Source organism: Xenopus laevis, chromosome 4L (assembly GCF_017654675.1).
Source record: "Xenopus laevis strain J_2021 chromosome 4L, Xenopus_laevis_v10.1, whole genome shotgun sequence".
Classification (NCBI taxonomy): Eukaryota; Metazoa; Chordata; class Amphibia; order Anura; family Pipidae; genus Xenopus; species Xenopus laevis.
In genome coordinates this window covers 117,111,595-117,134,564 of record NC_054377.1, presented here as the reverse complement: position 1 = coordinate 117,134,564, position 22,970 = coordinate 117,111,595, and the positions used below count along the sequence as shown (strand labels likewise).

Below are 22,970 nucleotides of genomic sequence, written 5' to 3'. Positions count from 1 at the left end.
CTAAGATCTACAATGTCCCCATAGGCTAACATTCAATTCGGTAGCTTTTTTTGTATTGAGTCGAAGGATTTTTTAAAGAGACAGTACTTCAATTATCGAATGGTCGAACGATTTTTACTTCTAATCATTTGAATGGTTAGATTAGATCGAATTTGACCAATTCAATGGTCAAAGTACCCAATAGATTACTTCGAAATTTGAATATTTTTGGATTCGAACTATTCACTCGAGCTTAGTAAATCTGCCCCTAACTGTGTGAAGGAACAGATTGAGAACCAGGGGGAAGTCTAGTACAGGTATGGGATCCGTTATCCGGAACCAGTTACCCAGAAAGCCCTGAATTACGGAAAGGCTGTCTCTATTTTATCCAAATAATACAAATTTTTAAAAAAGGTTTCCTTTTTTCTTTGTCATAATAAAATTGTACTTATTGGACAAAACCAGCCTATTGGGTTTATTTAATGTTTAAATGATTTTCTAGTAGACTTAAGGTATGAAGGTCCAAATTGTGTAATGATCCATTATCTGGAAAACCCGAGGTCTCGAGCATTCTGGATAACAGGTACCATACCTGTATAGGAAACTAGCAGCTTATTTAAATATCAATACAGATGTTGGGTGAGCCAGACAACCAGCACACTTAGGAAACAGACGGTAGCCCCCACACATTATGAGGAAAAGGCAGAAGTTGAGACTAGTAGTCAACTGATATATGACTAATATACAAATAGATACTGTAACTATAACTTGACTGTGAGTGGAGCAACCTGAAATTACATGTACAGGACTCTCTTAATCTTAAATAAGAAAATCCTTGCTTCCTGGCCTTCCAAATATAAAAGAATATAATCAGTCTGAAAAAAAAAAAAAATTATATATATATATATATATATATATATATATATATATATATATATATATATATATATATATATATATATATATATATATACACATACATACACCACTAATTTTCAAAACCATTAGGCGGGGGTGCAATGAGGCTGTGACCACAAAATACATATAGACAAATACAAGAGTCCTCTGCACTCAACCCATTATCAATATATTTCAGACAGAGACATTTTGTGCATACTGCTACTGAATAATGCCTTACCCTTTAAACAAAACAGGGATTGTTTGTCCATATATTGCAATATATTTAAGCTGGCCAACTACGTCAAAGTCATCCCATATCTGGCCAGTCCTACACTCAATTTTCATCTGATTCATTAAGAATTCAATTGCTTAATTATACATTTTACAAAGGGACTAAGTTTTACCTGCAACTTACTTGCTGCTTTCAAAGTAAAACTCCCAAACTTGGCTGCCCTTTTATTAGACACCAGTGGGATCACCTGACTAGAGCTCGGAAGGGTGGGAGCTACAACATGGAGCTGGTCACTGCTCCTGTATAACTATAACAAACAAGGGAAAGTTTGGGAGTTTTACTTTGAAAGCAGCTAGTAAGTTGCAGGTAAAACCCTGTATATCAATAAATATATTGATAATGGGTTGAGTGCAGAGGACTCTTGTATTTGTCTATATATACTGGGTCAATTGCTCCAGTGGTGTGCTGAACCGTTTGGATTGTATATATATATATATATATATATATATATAGATTGTCCAATGTACTGGCACTCACAGGATTTGCATAAAAAGAGAAAAAATCACCATAGAAAATCCCATAACAAATCAGTGACACTTGTACTGAATGTAAGTTACTGAGCTGCACTAAATTAAATGCAATCAGTGCAGCCCTACTGGGTCCAGGACTTTGATCTGTAAGGGCTCTTACACATGAGCGTTTTTACCTGCGCTCCCCTGCGTTCCGTTTTTCGGCGTTCAGCCGCAGGGGAGCGCAGGAATAGACGCATTTAATTATTTCAAATGGGGCTGTACTCACACAGGCGCATGTAGGCGCCGAACGCAGGAAAAATGCAGCATGTTGCGTCTCAACCTGCGTTCGGCGCCTACATGCGCCTGTGTGAGTACAGCCCCATTTGAAATAATTAAATGCGTCTATTCCTGCGCTCCCCTGCGGCTGAACGCCGAAAAACGGAACGCAGGGGAGCGCAGGTAAAAACGCTCATGTGTAAGAGACCTTAACCTTACCCATGCACCTGTATTTAGAGGAGGGTTTTGCTTAATATCATGATATTCTGCACGTGTTAGATTTTAAGCTTATCTTTCCCTTGCCTGAATATCTATATACAGGTATGGGATCTATTATCTGGAAATCCACTATCCAGAAAGCTCCCATTTTTGGGAAGGCCATCTCCTAGAGAGTCCATTTTAATCAAATTATTTGCACTTTTAAAAATTATTTCCTTTTTCTCTTTCATAATAAAACAGTAACTTGTACTTGATACCAACTGAGATACGGTATAATTAATCTTTATTGGTGACAAAATCCTATTGGGTTTATTTAATGTTTAAATTATTTTGTGTAGTAAACGTAAGGTATGAAGATCCAAATTATTAGATAAGGTAAGAACCCTTATTAAGAAAACCCCAGGTCCCAAGCATTCTGGATAACAGGTCCCATACCTGTACTGTGTTTTGTATTGTTTTGAAGTCGTTATGTCTGTTGTATCAGGTGCAGGAAGCCTATCCCTGGTGCGCACAGTTATGATACAACAGAACTTGTTAGCAATTACCAATATATAAATGTTGAAACAACTGCACAGAACAATTAAGCTTATCTAACGGCACCCTGTCATAGGATCAGGCCCGGACTGGCAATCTGTGGGTTCTGGCAAATGCCAGAGGGGCTGCTATAAGGTGCCATAGAAAGTCAGTATTTAATGGGCTGGTGGAGGCTGTTTGGGCTTCTGATTGGGCCTCTGTGTACCTGAAATGCCAGGGCCTATTTTAATTCTCAATCCGGACCTGCATAGGATAAAGAGAATGTATGTTTGCCGTGTATGAGGTTAATAACCACAAGTTGTGATGTTGTGAGTAACGTTACACTCATATTGCACAAGAGATTTGCCTTCCTGATGTCGAGGCTCCTCAGCCACAAAGTCACACATATACAAATTAGGAAACTGATCATCTGGGCTTCGACAGTATATCAAACTGAAACTGTCAATGCAAACACAACTGAATTCAGGAGGAATCAGAGGTAAGTGAGTGTGGGAACCGTTCATACAGCTGACCGGCTTGAATATATTGTAATACAGAGGGTTTGTTAGCAGCTTCTGCTTAAATGATGTTGTCACACCCTTGTTGTACCAATGTCAACTTTCTAATAAAGTAAATAGCGATTAGCGCTTCCCTTTTGCTAAAAAGAAGCCACAAACACATGAAGTTAAAGGCACATAGCAAATAATCTCTTAGCTTCATGCCAAGATGTATCTGATACAAGAACAAACGCAGTGAGATAAATCATCAATATCAATATTTTTTCTGCAGATTTACCTCTAAGTTCTGTTTCAGTTCATTTGGCTGCTTCATCATGCAGACTTGTATAAATCAGAAGGAATTCCCCAAATTGCAGCCTTTTCCCCAGAATTCCAGCATCATTGCCGTCGCAAAAGGGGTGATGCTCTTGACACAATTGCATTGCACCTATCACAATTGTGTCCTATTCACCAAAATGAATGCAACTGCACATGCACAACTGCACAGAATATATTCAAAGTCTGCCTGGAGTCATTTATGGTGTATGCTGGCATCATTTGTAGTGTTCAGCGTGCAAGTGATGTGTGCGTCATACACTTGTGGTGCAACTGAACTGCGGTGATTAATGCAAGGCACTAAGGGAACCCTGGAGCTACTGCCTGATCAGGAGGTGATGGTATCTCCAGGGTTCCCATGGGCCAATAGACACAGCAGTTATCCATTCAAAACAAAAGGCAGGAAGGACTAGCCATGCCTAGCACAAATGTAGGGAAGTGCAAGAAGTGCATTTCGGCACAAGTACCTTCAATGAAAGTGGTATTAGGTGCAACAGACTGCCAGGTCAGCGCAGGGACTGCAACTGCACTTGGGCCGTACATTAGCCCTAAGGTATGAGAAATACCAGGGGTGGATCATTTACTCCTGATAAACTTGGTATCTCTGAAATACATGTCAATTACAAATGCTGATCATTCATCACACTGAATAATCAGAACAATTATTTTCTACAAAACGACTCTAATGCACAATACAAATTAAAAAAAAGAAGAGCTTAATTATGGTATTTCCTCTTTACAAAATGACCCTTGGAGCAAAAGTGAAATCAGCCATACATCTGCCGGTTGTGTCTCAGACTCAATTGCAAGTCACAGGACTCTAAGCAGCTACAGACGCATGTGTTACGGTAGCGCCATCTAGCGGCAATGATTTTGGACATGCAAAATGCTAAGGTTCAAAACATACAGGATTTACATTCCAAAATACCAGAGGAATGGGGAGATTCACCTAAAAATGTTTGCGCCAGCTGTGCTTAGGTTTTAGGCCAATATGCTTCTGAATCTTGTGCTTGTTGAGGCTTTGTGCTTTATATATATATATTCTATGGCAGGGTTAAGCTCTACTTTGGGTGCAGATGACTGGGAGCAGGAGACAGGGGCTATTGATGTGGCAAAGCATTGTGACTATCGAAGGCTCTGTTGTGTGAGTCACCTGTTGGGTTTTGAGCCAAACAGTTTGGTTTTGCCTTGGGCTGAGGAAGGACCCTGTGTGGTTGGAAACATGTAGTACTGTGCTACCTAGATAAATCTACACTGGTTGCATTTGAAAGGCTCTCAGTTGAATACCTATTATCTATGATACTAGTATGGAAGTAGCTGCTTCTCCATAATTAAAAAAAAACACAACAATTGGTTGGAAGAATTTTTTTTATTTGAAAACTGACTTCAGAATTTGGCACTGTAAAACGTTGGCCAATAGCCACCACTGATGTCCAACCCCATATACCACAAACCTGTCCAAATATGTCATTTCCCAATCCCCATATGTCCCCAATCTGACCCCCCTGCTCTTGTCACTGCTCTGCCACCTTGTTCAGATTTTGCTGAGGCAAACGTGGCAAACCAACTTCACTGCTACATAACTCCCAACATTTTGGAAACAGAAATTATGAAAAAAAGATTTGCAGTGCAATTTTGTGGTTTTCATGTGTTATTACAGTTTTGCTAATGAAGGTGCATTGCGCTTTAAGCTGTGATTCTAAGTTCTCCCAAGAAACCTCCTTATCATAAATTGTTACAAAAGTATCTAAGTATCTATTCTTGGCTCTCTGCCAAAAGCCAATTAAGTTAGAAACTTTGTATCTTTTTCTTGCTGTTCAGTGCAGGAGATCAAAGAGAAAGTTGAGACATTTCAGTAACAAACCCAGGACTGTGGGCTGAGCTGTCAAAATCGAGACTGTCCCGCCAAAAACAGGACAGTTGGGGCCGGGGTATGCACCTAGTCTAGTTATGTCCCCCAGCTGCTCCAAGAACACACTGTGGGCCCTGGTTTCCTTTGGAGCTACTCCCCGGGTTCCTCTATGGTCTCTTTTCCTCCAGTCTCCCCCCAGAGATCTCCCAGCATGCTTTGTAGCTTTCACTGATGTTAAATAGGCACTAAGAAAAATGAAACTATGAAATATAATCATTGTCAAACAATATTACACTGTAAAATGTGAATTTTCTTCATTCTACAAAAATGTATTCCAATTACATCTATAATTACATTTCCCCATCCACTGCCAAACATCTGAGAACCTTGTGTCCAGCCCTGTAACAAATGCGGAGAATACAAGTCCAAACTATGTGTGTGCTCATGCTCTAAACCCCACAACCGTGGGATAATAATGATTCTGTGATATGAACAGATTCTTCCTCAGCAACATCACCAGCTTCAAAGCTTAGAATTAGCGCCATTAACATGTGTTCTTTTTTATCTTCCTCCTCTCATCTCCCCCTGTTTACTTCTACTCAACATGTTGATTTCATTAAGCGCATTCCCAAAACTGCCACCGGCAGTCTCCCTTTGTTTATTCACCATCAAGCATTAAATTGGAAACACATGGCAGAATGATCATTTCAAGGAACAACAGCGACACCCCCTGGCCAGTTGGAGTATTACAATAGGAGCTGTATGTCTTACTGAAGGGGTAACAGGCACATTTTCCATTTTTAGTCTGAAAGAGTTTTGGCCCATTTTCTGGGAGTAAAAATTTTTTTATAGGAAAACGGATACCTTAATTTTAAGAAGTATAAATTACACATTTAATAGAGAACATAGACAGAATATAGCCAATACCAGTTTTCCTCCTACCCTTTACTGGTCCAATTGATGAGAGCAGAGCTATAGTGGCTGGCATCTGCGGAACTTATATTAGAAGGGATATTATTATTATTATTGTTATTATTATTATTCATAATTAAGGATGCACTGAATCCACTATTTTGGATTCGGCGAACCCCTGAATCCATTCGCTACATCCCTATTTATAATAATAATAATTAATTAATAACAAAACAAGTAACAAAAATAAGAGGAACCAAACTGGTGACCAAAGAGGTACACAAAAAGTAGGGAATGAGAAAAGAAGGGGAGAGGGTTATGGTTGGCTAAGATACAAGTGTATCATAGATAGAGTTACCTTACTTAGCTGCTCCAAGGGTAAGAGCATTGCTATACGCACCATCTCACCTCAGCTAGACCCTTGCAGAATTCGGAAAGGGTCTCGGGATGAACTATAAGTTTCAACACATTCACTAACAAAGAGATGTGGGTGCCAGTGGTTCTTCACCAGGAAAAGTCGATTTATTATATTCCTTTTCATACCAAATGGTTACAGCATAATATCACATGATACATGCAAAGTTCATTTATTGGGTTTCTTATCACTGACTTCATTAAGGCTTGGTTACCTTGGAGCTTAATCTTTTTATAGAATCCTACTTGCTCAGGCTCTTCAGCAGCACCTACTCCCACCTGGAGTGGAGTCCAAAGAAGCATAACCATGAGCTCCCACCCCTTTTATAGACTAGAAAAAAAGGAGCTACCGTTGCTGCCTCAGGGCCTATGAGAACCCATCTGTAAGACACGCCGGGAGATTTCTTTGGGGTCTTACCTCCTGGCGTGTCTCTTCCAGTCTGATGAGCAAGTGCCTCCAGTAACGTCACCTGCACTGGCCGGGCACAAGTGATTCTGCCGTCGCTTCGCCAGCGCTTGACGCTGAGAATCATGACACTCAGGTTTTGACTCCGAGCGTCATGAAGTAATTTTTCAGCGCCAGATTTGCATTTTTGGAGCCAATTCCTCTTTAAAAGGGCTTGTCTTTATTGTAACAGTGCCCAAGCTGCCTTCTGTTTACAGATTCTGCCGAAGCGTTATTACTGTTTGGAATACTCTGGTTTTTTTTTTACTTCTGCCTGTTTTGACTCTGATTTTTGCCTCCTGCCTCAACTATTTTGCCCATTTTTGACTACACCTTGCCTAATCCTTGCTCTTTACCTCTTTACGGCCTTGTTACTATCATACGTACTAATTCCTTGTTGGTTCCGCAGCAGAAAGCCCGGGCGTCGGTGAACACCGGAATCTATAGGGGTTCCATGTGCATCTGAATGTACCCGCTGTTTTCAAGGTTCCTGATAGACGAGTACATTACACCATCCCTTCTCCAGGGCATAGCTTATACTTTCTCACAGTAGGGACAGTTTACTCCTACACATTCCCTACATGAGCATTGACTAGTCTTGAATTTTCCTTTTATTTATTACTGAATAAAAGTGGGGGTAGGATGAAAGAGAGAAGGGTAATAAGTAAGGCTAGTATTTATTCATATTGTGTTGTGGCTGGGAAGCATTTGGAAATCTGTATTTTGGTTTTGTATGGTCACATCAATGTAATTCCATGTCATAAAGAAATTACAAGTGTGTCTTGTCTTTCTTTAATCCTAACAAAGTGGCACCTCCTTAGTGATTTCATCTTTCCTTGTGCTTTGAGTTGTATGTGGCTGCTCTAGGTACAAATATGGCAACAGCAACTCTTTGTCTCAACACTAACTCACAAGTCTTCCTTATGATTCCCCTTAATTTTTTATTCATTATTTAGGTCTCCATTATGTTTTTGCATTCATATCAATCAAGATCATATAATACACATGTATGTCTGCAGGTGAGCTACTATATTCATTATATAATGCTGGAACATGTATTAATTGTATGTATTATTGGTCAATGAAATGACATAGCCGGTACAATACTTAAACATAAATGAAGTAAACTGCAGCCAGGAGGGCAAAGACAGCCAGGAGTTTCAAAGGGAATGGTATCCCAGAATGGTGTCTTTTCATGTCATCATCAACCAGTACTCTGGACTTTGTGGGTTTAATAATGCGCTCTTGTTGGGTAAGGATTGCCTTCCTCGCTTCTTGCCACTTGTTGGAGCCCATCAGTCTATACTGATAGGGAGTGCAGGGCCCAAAGAACAGCTCCCAGGCTAAAACCGGATCAGTAAAGAGGAAATGGAACAAGTTCGGCTTAACTCCAAACTGGGAGGCCAATTCATCCATGTAATCCACATAATCAACTTGGATTGTGTGCCGAGGGCTTGTCACATATCTTTAGAGAAGGAAAAAAACACAAAAGAAAGGAAAAGGACCTGGTTTTATTCAGAAGAATCTGGTTTGTACCTATATATAAAACAGGTAACAGTTTCACCCACTTATAAAGAATCCCTGATCTGGCCATGAGTCTTGTGAAACCAAATTGGCAATTGCCCCTTTTATGACTTTACTGATAACTGACTAAAACTGGCAATTGCCTCGCCACTTACTTTAAAGGGGTTGTTCACCTTAGAACTAACTTTTAGTATAATGTAGACTTTCATATTTTAAAGGAGAAGGAAAGGTTAAATCTAATCAAGCCTTATCAGAAAGGTCTATATAAATACACCAGTAAGCCCTCAAAGTAATGCTGCGCTGATTCCTCTGTCAAAAGAAACACAGCATTTCTTTCCTTCTATTGTGTACACATGGGCTTCTGTATCAGACTTCCTGTTTTCAGCTTAAACCTCCAGGGCTAAGGCTTGAGCATGCTCAGTTTGTTCCTCTCTCCCCCTCCCTGCTGTAATCTGAGCCCAGAGCTATGAGTGAGCAGGGAGAGACTCAGGCAGGAAGTGATGTCACAGCAATCTAATATGACAGTTGCTATCCTAAACAAACAGAGACAGTATCTAGAGCTGTTTACTCAGGTATGGAAAAACATTCTAAAGAATTAAAATGGCGTTCTAACTTGCACTTTTGTGGCTAATCGATTGGCAATAAACTGCCTTGGTAGCTTCAGATTTCAATAACAATACATTTTTAGCCATGCAGTGCAATTGCTTTTTGGCTACTGGGGTCAGTGGCCCCATCTGACAGCTGGAAACAGGCAAAGAAAAACACAAATATTTAAAAAACCATAACAATTAAAAATGAAGACCAGTTGAAAAGTTGCTAACAGTTGGACAATCTACAACATATTAAAAGGTAACTTAAGCGTGAACAACACATTTAATGACCATCATCAGGACCCAACCTAAGTATGGCTTATGGTAGGGAATTGTAAGACAATTTGCATACAGTCTTCACTTCGAATTATTTACAATTTTTATTCTATTTTTATTCTAAAGCTGTAGGCAGTGGTTAGCAAGTGAGAATTGTGGATGAATAGGAAAAATAATAGCAACCACAAAAAAGCCTCATGGTTATTTTGGTTTGGTTGCTGGGGTCAGTGAAGAAACAGAAATAATACACTACAAGTGAGTAAGAGGCAGAATAATTTAAAAAAAAATCATATAAATTAGATAAGGAAGACCAGGTGAAAGTTACTTTCTCTAACATACCAAGAATTAACTCAAAGGTGAACATTCCCTTTAAACAATAGGCCAGAGCATGTGCTGTGAATCAGCAGCAGCAAATATGGTAAGTAAATGTGTATTTGTTCACTTCCAATACAACTGGACCCCCCTTTATTATAATAATCTAAAATGCAATTAATTAGTGCTTTCTTTTTATTTACCGGCATTCCATTTCTTTCTCCTTGCAGGCTACATCTGTCAGCATGTCCTCCTGGGAAGGCAGCTTAGCCAGGCCTAGAAGTACAAGTATATCATAAAATTGCTTTTGTGTCTAGTCCAGTTACATCAGTGAGTGGCCAAAGCTCACAAGTATCAAGAGTCTCATACAGCGAATGTAACCACCTGGCCCTACAAGCAGCCCCAAAAAACAACTCCCTCACTAGAATTTTTGAATGACAATACAATAGTAACACTCCTTTGTTGAAAAATATCTTAAAAGAAAAACAGTGTTTAATTGCACTGGTTAATGTTAATGTAAATAGGACGTTTACTTGAAATAAATGGTGCAACCTGGGGGAGCAAATAAAACTGTTTGGAACTACCTGGTTTAGAACCAGGGACCTAGGATATGCTGACTCAATGTTAGGCTGGATCATTTTATTAGATGCTGGTTTTAATGGTTTGTAAGGATCCAACTGCAGAATAACCATTTGCCAATAACCAAGGTTTAGAAACAGAATTTACTAGAAAGACAGAAACCAGAGTATACGGAGCAGAAAATAACTAATGCAAGAGGCTGGGCACACAGCTGTTTTGAGGAAAGCCAAAGGCCAAAGGCAGAAAAATATCATGCCATGGGTCAAAACTGGGGAGACAAAATATGGGAATGAAGGCAGGGCAGAATCAGACTTATGAGACAGAATCAAGCAATTCAGGTTATAATATACAGGAACAGGACTAAAGGATTTGAGTAACTAGGAACACAATCAAGAACTAGAGGCTTAGTCAAGAACACAATGAAGAACATTGATTTAGGCTTAGGCTAATGATTGAGCACAGGTTACTGGCAGTGGCAAAATAAAGGGACCCATACACGAAAAGATCTGCTTGCACGGCGAGGTTGTCAAATGAGCGGATCTAACCACGTTATGCCCACCTTTGAGCGGGAGATACCGGGCTGATATTAATCAGATCTCAGCGCTGGTAATGCTGGCGGTCGGACCAAGAGCCGCATCTGTGAACCAACCTGGTCCTCGATCCGACAGGAATTTTAAGGCACCCCGATCAACATCTGTCCAATTTTCGTCCAGATGTTAATTGTGGAAGCTCGTTGGAGGGCCCTATACACTGGGCAATAAACTTCTGAATTTGTCTGTCTGCAGCTTTTGTCAGTCTGTGTATGGCCCTTTAATTGAACTATTACCTGCAGCTGGATTAAGGGTGTGGCCCAGGGAATACAAACAGAAAAAACATACATTAACATAATCTGCCAGGCCCCAATTACACCACCTTCTTCTGTGGCTCATGCTGGAGGAACAGCAGTCAGCACACACAAGGCCCCCAGTTCTAAATCAGGTCGTTGCATCATTAAGACCAACCCCTTTCTACCTCCTAGATAAACTACAGGTATTGGGATCCATTATGCAGAAACCTATTATCCCAAAATTTCTGAATTATGGAAAAGCCATCTCCATTTTATTCAAATAATCAAAATTTTAAAAAATGATTTCCTTTTTCTCTGTAATAATAAAACAGTACCTTGTACTTGATCCCAACTAAGATATTATTAATTCTTATTGGAAGCAAAACCAGCCTATTGGGTTTATTTAATGTTTACATGATTTTCTAGTAGATTTAAGATATGAAGATCCATATTACAGAAAGATCTGTCATCCGGAATGCCCCAAGAATTCTGAATAATAGGCCCCATATAATAATAGGCCCCAAAGAGATTTTGCACAATTGTATCCTGTTAGTAGAAGAAATGAGAGAAAAACGGCTGTTCTGTCTCTGTAGCGTCAGCTTGAGTCAAAATGGAAGAAAAATTATACACTTTTCTTGTTTTTTTTAACATTTGCACCAAAATTAATCAAGATACTTGATTTGAAATATGACTGTATATTCTGATATATTAAACATGTATTGATGCGCAGTTCATGGCATTATGACACACTCCCTATTAGTATTTGCCATAACAGAATTGTTGGAAAGGAAACAGAGAAATTAAAGGGAGTGTGAATTCATTGACAACTGGTTTAAAGTGGAATAAAGCCCTTCAGAACATCCACCCAGACAATCAGTATATACTAACCTTTGAAAACTCGCACTGCCCAGCGACATTGCAGCTCTGAGATGGGCATGATGGCCCCAATGGGTTGAATAAGGCCTATACAGGCCACCGTAGACTTCTCTAAATGTGGCGGGAAAACAAATTTGTACAATGGTATCTTGTTGTTTTCTGTGTTGAGATCTGAATCTTCAAAGAAGGGAAAGGAGAAACTGTAGCCAGTGGCAAAAAATACCACATCGATGTTTTTTTCAATCGTTCCATCTTCAAAAATCGCATCCGTTTCTGTGAACTCCTTCACGTTGGCCTTCATAATCACTTTGCCTGAGATGATGCGGTTTGGCAGGTCATCATTGATGGTTGGATGTTGGCTGAGAATTCTGCCCATGGGTTCACAAAATACTGAGAATTAAAGGGGAACTATTGCAAAAATGAAAATGTAATATCTTCAGCATACTGAAATTACAAACTTTTTAAATATAATCAATTAAATATTCTGAACCGTTTCTGAAATTAATCAAGATACTCTTCACCATCCCCCTCTCAGCATCTGTTTCTCTTCATTCTGTCTTCATGCAGGAGCTGGGAGTCTGATTTTGAAAGGCAGTTAAATCCAATATATCTTATAGGGAGGCTCCTTTTGCCTAGAAGATGTATTAGAGCTTAATCTATTAAAATCACCAGATATCCTGTCTCTACATGCAGAATGTGTGCAAAAGTCAGTTATTTTGTTTGTACTGGAATCAGTTATTTGAGTGAGCTCTAATACATCTGCTAGGAAAGGAAACCCCCCCCATAAGATATTGGATCTAACTGTCAATAAAAATCTGACACCCAACTCCTGCATGAAGACGGAATGAAGAGAAACAAATGCTGAGAGAGGGATAGAAAACATAAACTTGATTCAGATTTCAGAAACGATACAGAATTTTTAATTGATTTTATTTAGAAAGTTTATTATTTCAGTGAGATGGAGCTTATATAAAATTTTAATTTTCACCATAGTTCCCGTTTAAGCCTTAATCCACTTCAGATAATGGAAAAATCCTAGGGGTCATTTACAAAATGCAGGTCAAGGGGCAAAATGCAAAAGAAAGTGCAAACTGAAGTGTTTTTCATGCTTTGTACCCTGCCCTGCAATTTTTGCAATAGCACTGACTGGTCTCTGTGCTCCAAAATGGAAGTTAGGAACTATAATATATACCCTATATACCCAGGCACTGCTCTCTGTGCAAATTAAGTGCTAGGCACAGCGCGCATCCAGAATGCAGATCATAATCCTATTTAAATGAGTACTCAGGGGTGCTCTAGCACTTGTGTCTGGAGTAATAGTAAATTACCCTTTAGTGTGATAGGAAATGGGAGTGTTTGCGGAGATAAAAATGAAATGATACTCTATAATAACATGTCATTATGTATATATTTTATATTTAGTAGTTACATCAGGGATAGCCATCTTGGGCCAACCAGTTGCTGTCAGCGAAAACCTCCCAGCTAAAAAGATGTCCAATAATCCCATAGCTGGAGTGCCCCAGGTTGATCGGCTATAATTTAAATCAGTTTTCTGAAGCTGAGGTTCCACAACTATCTGAATTAAGCAGGACCCCCCAGTTTTAAACCAGGTCTTCTACTCACTATACCATGTAAGACACTAGGGTGGTTACTATACCTGTGCTTAGGTTTGAGTCCAAAGTTCTCATGATTAAAACGTGCATTCAGCCTTTTCTCAGCCCAGGAATTCAGCATGTCAGTAGTCAAGTACTCCTTGATGATGTTTTTAAATCGGCTGAACAAAACGACATCTAGTGGGTAGCCTTCATCATGGACTCGATTGATGACCCACGCTCCTCTCCTGGTGCTAAGGTATACCTGCAAATAACAAATAAACTGTTCTTCGCGCAAAGTTATCTTGCAAGGGGACATAAAGGAATTTCTATATATGCAGAGAACTGTCTGTGAGCTCCCTACCATAAAAATATCCTTGCAGCCATCTCTCTAAGGATACACAGAAAATATGTGGCCTAGAGACTGGTCCCTGGTGTCTACCAAAACATGCTTGTCACACAGGCAGATGGTAGGTTTCATTGGGTGTTGTGAGACCAATGCAGTGCAGTGGCCAATGTGGTCCTCATCCAAAGAAAATTTCAAACCAGCCCAATAGATAGCTAACCAATCTCTGATCCCATATTGGTTGGGCAGACTCTTTTCAGAGCCCCATAGATGGCCAATAAGCTGCCGACACTTTGCAGTCACTGAGGGCTGGAGTACCACAGAGTAGAAGTGATGCCTCTTGCAAGAAATAGGTTAAATAAAAAAAAAATGCATAACAGACTTCAGGCAACCAAATTTCCCTTTAGTATTATGATTTCATGGGACTTGGACTGTTTATGTAAAAGTTGTTTGGCTTTGGTGCTTTAGCAGACACGCTCCTCTTATAAAACTGTGATATCTCAACTGTAAAAGCATTTTATTTCAACCAACAGAAATAAAATGATATTCTATTAGGAACATTAGACATTCCTATTATTCAAGTGGATGTACCTGTTGCGCAACAGCACTAAGTTCTACTGCCAAGTCCCCTCCAGAATTCCCTATGCCAATGACAATGATCCTCTTGTCCTGGAACGGATGAGGGTATTTGTATTCCCGACTGTGGAAGTACTGGCCTTTGAACTTCTCAGTACCTGTCAGAAGGGGAGAGGTAACTATTCATCACATGTTTTACAAAGCAAAGTAAAGTCAGTCACAGATTTAGAGGCTTGACAATGGTTACCACTCGCCCGTTCAAGTTTAACAATAAGCAGGCTCAATGCAGCTCCCATTCTGGAGGAAGAATAATATCTCTAATGAAGAGCAAAGGAGTCTCATCCTCAGTTTCATGGAGGTCAGTGGCCTAGTGGCTGTAAAGATTGCGCTTGTCTTAGTAAGAGCACCGTGCCGTCAATAACTATATGTGTTAGTAAGAGCACCCACATACCTCTGGAGAATTGGGGACACTCCAGCTAATACAGATTTATGTACAGACACCTGCTAATTGCTGCCTTAGCTGAGTGTTAAAGTGCAACTATCACCTGACCAAAGGTTTTTTGCCTGAATGTTACACAACATGTGATTGCAAATTCTATTGATAGGGATTCACTGAATCCAGGATTTGGTTCGGAACTGAATCTGAAAAATCACGTGACTTCACGCATCTGCAAATTAGGGTTCGGATTTGTCCTTCATGAAAGAATTTTGCATTTTGCTCAGTAAGATCCAACACACAATAATTAAGGGAACAGAAAGTATCTCAGTGAGGAAGAATTACAAGTCTGTCAGTTATACCTCCCAACATTTAAAAGTCAGAAAGAGGGACAAAAAGTTCTGCTGTGCACAGCACAATGGAAATTAGTTGGACCACTGCCATTTTGTGGCCACACCCCCTAAATACCTTGTCCATTTTACAAAATTTTCAGGTTATGGAAAGTCTGAACATATTACTGGGGGTTTTAGAGTCAGGTTTTATGTGTTATTACAGTTTTGCTCAAGATTGTTCAGTTTTCCCAAGAGATCTACTTAACTTAAATAGTTGCAATTGTATCTTTGATTATCTTAAATAGATACAAATGTATCTTTACTTATCTGAAATTGATACAAATATCTTTGTGCCGGCGCTGAGTATTCTGGGCTCTCTGTCAAAAAAGGCTCTTATCTGATTAAATTTTAGAAACTGTATCTCTTTCTGGCAAAAGTGCGCCTGCACTTAAAGAGAAACTCGGGACATTTCAGTAACACTCCGGGACTGCGGGATGAGATGTCAAAATCGTGACTGTCACACAAAAAACAGGACAATTGGGTGGTATGTGTCATTGTCATTACCTGGAAAGGATCCCAGTGGCAGATGAGGGAAAGTATGATGGCCACTGCACACCAGCACTCCATCATAGATGCCCATGTCCTGCTTTCCATCACACTCTGTCACTATTTCCCATTGGCCACTGATAGCAAAGTCCGGGCGCTTCTTAATGCTACACACAGTAGTCTGGAAAGGAGAGAAATCCTATTAGGGGCATCATCAGGAAATGTGTACATTTCTGAATAGACGTTAGCTGCATGATAATATCCAAAACAATTACTCTACATGATGGAATGTTTGAACAAGGGTTCAGAACAAAAGTTAAGCAGTAGATAAAGTATAAGTGGCAGATAGATAAGTTCTTAAAACCGGCCTGAGATCCTGAGAGGCAGCTAGTAAACTGCAACTGCATTAAACAGTCCAAGGTCAGAACCAAGAGATCCAGGAGACATACACAGAGCAGCACAGAATCTAATGACCCTGCTTGTTGCCACCATCTTGATCTACCTGCTATCCCTCAGCCAAAGTACTTTTTTTTCTACTATCCTGATGCTACTGGCACTAACTCACAAGACTACACCTGTTATGCAAGTCTTTTTCTGAGGCTGTTATGCTACTAATGGCACCATCTTTCCACACTATCTGTCTTAAAGATAGTGGAAGCAGACTTCAAGGTGGAAGCAGACTTCAAGGCACCTGGGGAGGGGGGGGGGGGCTCTAACCAGGGAAGAAGCAGGAAGGAGGACATGTATGATATGTCTGTGAGAGAGATTTATAGATATATTCTTGTGCCATTCTGTTGGAGACTATATTATGGACTATCCACCTAAGTGGGGTTAAAACTAGTAGGGTTTCCACCTTTTCGCTTGACTAAAACCAGCTTTTGTGTCAGGGAAGTAGGAGTGACATCATATAGCACGTTGACATCACTGGGCAGGGAACTGGGCAGAGAAGGTGGCAAATGGATGGAGTGGGTGTGGAAATGGGCAGGGAATAGCTCTCCATGTAAGGGTTTATTTGTCAGCATCAGAGTCAGGGAAGGGAGGGATTTACAGGGTGTAACAAATATACTGGCTATTACATTCCCCCTGAATTTGTCATTAAAGGAGAACTAAACCTCGCCAATAAGAAGGCCCTACATACTACCCTAGATAGCCCCCCCTCCTTGTTTCCCCACCCCCGCATAGTCGATTACCCCAGCTCTTTGGTATTTTCAGCTCCTCTTCCTTCCCTTTGGTAATTCACGGCACTTTTGGCACATGCGCAGTTGCTATGAACTGGAAGACTGCTCCAACTGCGCCAATACAGAGTTCACTTAAGATAGAAATCCGAAGAGCAGGAAGATGGCGCCCATGAGCTCCACTGCGCATACTCTGCACTGATACTGGATTTCTGTGTTAGGGGCACTTTCAGGGGTTATCAACTATGTGGGGCGAAGCAGGGAGGGGGACTATATAGGGTAGTACATAGGGGCTTTCCTTATTGGGGGGGGTTACTTCTCTTCTTTAAGGCCCTTGCCCTAGCTGGGGTGATTTAGCCACTGGGCTGATAAATTGTGGCTGGCTGGCAACCATAGCAGCCAGTGAATCAGTTTACCAGGCAGTTCTGATTACTGGACAAGAACTGTAAGTTACTGTACTTTTATCACATACTTACACATTACTGTTCTGTGGAAAACTCCTTTGTGAATAAAACATATGGATTTTCCAGGAAAGTTACCTGGATGGCATTGGCTTTCTACTGAGCTTGAGTGAAATTCCCACAATATATATATTATATACTCGCAAGTGTAGTTCAGGTTGGGTGACGATGATATGGAAGGCAGCAGCTTCTGTCAGTGTGTGAGTTAAGACATTGTTGTGAACCCATGCCACGGATAAACATTTTATGACAGACACAGCGTGGACCCTTAACATTTTATGAAAGACACAGTGTGGCCTCATAGCATTTCATGACAGATGCAGCGTGGCCCCTTAACATTTTATAAAAAACACAGTGTGGCCCCCTACTATTTCACGACAAACGTGTCGTGACCCCTTACAATTTCATGACAGTCACAGCATTGCCCCTCCCTATTTCACGACAGACAAAGTGTGGCCCCTTACAATTTCATGTTGACACTAAGTGGCCCATAGTATTTCATGACAGACGCAGCTTGGCCCCTTACAATTTATTGACAGACACAGCATGGCCCCTTAGTTATGTTACTTTAAATTTCTGCATAACTGAACGTTGCACTTTATTCATGCTTAAGTCCATTTTATAATCGGCTCAAATATATATATATATATATATATATATATATATATACATACACAAATGAGGTAATTGCATGCATGGGAAGACAGCTGTATAGATATATAGATAGTACAATACCTTAAAGCGGATGTATTTTAACAAGTTAAACTTCTGGGCATACATGCGGAAATAGTCCATGATTTTGGAGTTATGCATGTAGTTGGGGAAGTCATCTGGGATGGGATAATCACTGAAGCACATCATCTCTTTGGAAGTGTTTATGATCACAGATTTATAGATGCTAGCACGTCCTTCTTCAAGGTCTTCCTGCAGGGAAAAAAGTGTATATTGTCTGCAAGACTTACCAACATTGTGAATGATAAAACCATTATTTCAATTACAAAAATAATACAAACTGCTTACCTTGTATCTCCATAGACCCCCAATGTCATGATATCTCTCAAAGCTTGTGGGCTCTAGATCCTCATCTAAGCAGCATTTGATGGCCGCTAGACCACTGGAACCTGCCCCGACCACACAGATCTTTTTCACCATGATCCCTGACTTATTTTGCTAAAAGTAAACAAACACATCAGGTGGATAGCTTTAAGTCCAATGCCAACATGAGCATATATCATGGAAATCTAAACACCAATATATAGTGCAGACTTATTATTATAGAAACCAAATCCGTGCAAGTCAGGCTACTTAGAAGATAATGATGATATATAATGTGTCGAATTGTGAAGCATTAATAACTCTTCTGCATCATGTAGATATCACAGACAGTGGCATATATTCCATGTAAAGAGGAGGTTTATGTTGTTACCTGCACTGGGTTTCTTCTGGCAAATGCCTATGTTGCTTTTTGGAGATGCTTCTTGCTTCTGTGTACTTGTTCTCAGACTCACAGGATATGCAGCTATTGCTATATAAAGGGTCCAAAGAAGCCTGCCCTGGGCCCTGAACACACCCAGTACATAAAAAAATAAATTGGCTACAGAATCAATTGACAGAACATTACAAAACCTTTAAAAGAACGAATACAGATGAGGACAAAAATCAATACAATGAGACAAAAACACTTTTTGATACATTATTGACTGGAAGAGCTTATAATACATTGAGCCACACAGCAAATCAATATTACAGATATGGCAACAAATCTGGGAAATTGCTAGCATGTATAGCAAAAAAACAAACTCGTACCACATACATACAAAAACTTAAAACTACTGGTGGGTGGACACAAGATTCCACACAAATCAGACACATACTGTCGGAACATTTTAAACCGCTCTATGAGGCCCCAGTAGATGATCCCACCAACGGCCTACGATTCTTACAGGAAGCCGGCCTTAAAAAACTGTCAGTCCAAGATCGGGAAATCCTAGATGCCCCTATAACAGAAAAATAAATATCAGATACTATTCGGCATTTAAAGATTGGGAAAACACCAGGACCAGACGGATTATCAGCAGAATTTTATAAACTCTTACTACCAGAGATAACACCACTCCTAAACACCCTGTACACTGATACCCTACAAGGACATCCACTCTGGCATGAGGCAAATGTGGCTAGAATCATATTGATACCAAAGGAAGGTAGAGATCTTACAGATCCGAAATCTTATAGACCGATTTCACTCTCAAACCAGAATTTAAAAATTTTAAACAAAATAATGGCAGACAGACTACAACAAATATTACCGTCAATACTCACCGAAAATCATGTAGGATTTCTTAAACAGCGCCACCCAGTTCGAGCCCTTCGACAGATTCTTACTGCTATATATGTTAATAACCTGGAAAAAAGACAACACGGAATGTTAGTAAATTTGGATGCCGATAAGGCCTTTGACAGAATTACACACACACACAATTACGCCGCTTACTGAAATTCCAACACTTTGGCATACACATGTTAAATCTTTTTAAAAATCTATACTTAACACCCACTACCTTTTTGACAGTAAACAATACTAACTCAGATAGATTCCTGATTCATAGAGGTACACGCCAAGGCTGCCCGCTGTCCCCCCTCCTATTCAATGTAGCGATTGACCCACTGCTGAGACAAATAATTAATAGCCAACAAATGCAAGGCATAAAAATAGGTCATATGACTTTAAAAGTAACAGCATTTGCAGATGTCATATTACTGTTTCTCAACCAACCCAAAACAGAAATACCACTAATACTGCAACTCATACAAAGGTTTGGTAAATTGGCAGGATTTCAAATCAACCTGGACAAATCAGAGGCACTACAACTCCACCACTCCGACTCCTCAGATTGGCTCCCACATTTTCCCTTTAAAAAGACCAAGCTATACATTAAATACTTAGGGATTAAATTACCGTCACATCACAAGGACACGTATGCCTTAAATATACAGAAGATAATAGATAATATTCATCAAGAAATGCATCAATGGAAACATGCTAATCTGACCTTTTGGGAAGAATACATTTCATTAAGATGTTCTTTTTCCCCAAATTACTATATCCACTACAAATGTTACGCATAATGTATCAAGTATGTAGTATCATAATAACAATTAACAATTAGTTATTATGATACTACATACTTGATATATTACGCTAACAGAACATCATATTATCTCACTGTCTTGTCATGACTATAACATGTATAATTCTTTAAATAAAAACAAGTTTTTTTAAAAAAAAATACATTGGCTGGTCATTAAATGCCCCTATCTACCAGTTTGTGAGATTTTACATTAGTAATAGTTTTATACACAGGCCTGCAATGTTTGTGATTAACCACTATCAGGATTTCGAATTACATTGATCGTAAAATGTTGCCAGTCCAGAATATCCAGCGGCTGTACATGCCAAGTTTGATAAAGGGATAGCTTCTTGTTCTTTGTTTAGATCTCTTAGAAAATAGACACCCCACAAACTAACTATAGGGCCCTCTAAGGTCATTGTTAGGCTTTGGCGTAGTACTAGAAGATCCGGAGTCTCCTAAGTTTACATTAAGAGGAGTATTTTCAGGTTATGTATATTTAAATGTAGTATAGCCTAACTAAACAGACCTCTGACCTCTGTTATGATTTATGGGAACATGCTCCATGTTTTAATATTCAGAGGTTATGGGATTCATGGGAAACCTCGTAGGTCAGCCTGTGGTTAATAAACTCAGATAGGCAGCGTTTAGGCCACTTTGAAACCCTAGTAGCAGGTCTTGAACAATATATCTAATTGGCAGTCTTCATCAGTAGCAATGTACTAATACTGTAAATAGTTTTACTGAAATCCCTGGGATTTAGTAGCAAGTAGCAGGCTCTGCCTTGAAGTTCTTACATAACCAAGTATTATTTATAAATCTAAAGGGTGTTTTGGACCATGGACACATTTACAAGCTAGTGTTGGACATTACTGAATTTTTACCTAAATGTATATGGGCAATTTACTGTTTTCCATATAAATACAGTAACTTTTGCTCATGCAGCTGCAGTATATATGGACCTTAGCTCTTAGATTGCTTTTGCCATATTGCAGCCTTACCGGCCTAGCCAACTTTTGTGGGCTTGGCTCCTGTTTGTGGTCAGCTTCTAGAACGCATAGCATTTGAATTTTCAAAGCTCAAAGTATGTGAGGCCCTGTGCCAGATTGCTTGCCCCCTGTCATTGGCCAGCTTACAGATATCAAGACTTGAACTTTTGGAGGCTTACCAGTTTCATTGCACTGGCCGATTTTTAGATTTTTAGGCTTTTATGTGTTTTATTGTGCTGTGCCTTTTGTGCTTTTGCCAGTATCGCTCTAGTATTACTCTGGTGGGTCTTTAGAGCTCTGGCTATTTTAGAGACCACACTACATGCATTTTGGGATGTCACCATTCATGAGAGCAGTCACAACAATACCATAATCATTAATCTAAGGGGTTTGTGCAACTAGAAACCGACCTGGTGTTACCATATGTTTGGTTGGCACCATTCTGAGTATGCAACGAGCCTTCAACTTATGAACCATGGTATAAACCAGCTTGAATGTGCCAAGAATTATGCACTTTATATTTATTTCTATTTATTAATCTGTCTGATCCATTTTACTTCCTAACCATTTGGGCAGTGATCCCCAACCAGTGGCTCGTGAGCAACATGTTGCTCTCCAACCCCTTGGATGTTGCTCTCAGTGGCCTCAAAGCAGGTGCTTATTTTTGAATTCCAGGCTTGGAGGCAAGTTTTGGTTGCATAAAAACTAGCTATCCTACCAAACAGTCTCCTGCTGCCAGTCCACATAGGGGCTATCAATAGCCAATCACAACCCTTATTTGGCACCACCCAGGAACATGTTTCATGCTTGTGTTGCTCCCCAACTCTTTTTACATCTGAATGTTGCTCACAGGTGAAAAAGGTTGGGGATCCCTGCATTTGGGCATGTATACACAAATGGATGTCGGCCAGTGTATGGCCACCTTAGGTTTCTGTACAATTTCTGTACAATAAACTGATTTTTACTGTTTTAAACTCCACTTATAGATCAGCCACTTTATGGTCAGGCCACAGGGAGCAGGCTCTGATGGCCCAGTAGTTATAATTATACTCTCTGATCAGGTATAATTAAACAAAGCCTGCCCATGTCCTGTGTAATCCAGTGAGTTTCAGCTTCAGCTTCTAAAACTCTGAGCAGAAAACTTTAGGTTTCTGTATTTAGGACGGAGTTATAAACACTGCTAGAATGTTTTGCCGAAAAAAAAAATCACACTTTCTATTGGCATCTTGTTTCTTACATGTTTTGTAATATTAAGCTATGCTTTACTGAGATGAAGTGTAAGTGTTAACAGAGAAAGGAAAAATCCTAAAAACAAA

General features: G+C 39.8%; 1 protein-coding gene across 1 annotated transcript; it reads right to left on the bottom strand.

The window, feature by feature from the left end:
- Positions 1-8,008: 8,008 nt before the first annotated feature.
- Positions 8,009-19,064, bottom strand: fmo5.2.L (flavin containing dimethylaniline monoxygenase 5 gene 2 L homeolog). Its single transcript, XM_018258802.2, has 9 exons — positions 18,961-19,064; positions 18,555-18,704; positions 18,270-18,458; positions 15,917-16,079; positions 14,600-14,742; positions 13,728-13,927; positions 12,083-12,438; positions 9,993-10,065; positions 8,009-8,552 (listed from the first exon to the last, which is right to left on the bottom strand). The coding sequence occupies exons 2-9, from the start codon at positions 18,684-18,686 to the stop codon at positions 8,195-8,197; spliced, it is 1,614 nt and encodes a 537-aa protein (XP_018114291.1). The 5' UTR covers positions 18,687-18,704; positions 18,961-19,064; the 3' UTR covers positions 8,009-8,194.
- Between the last annotated feature and the right edge of the window lie 3,906 nt (positions 19,065-22,970).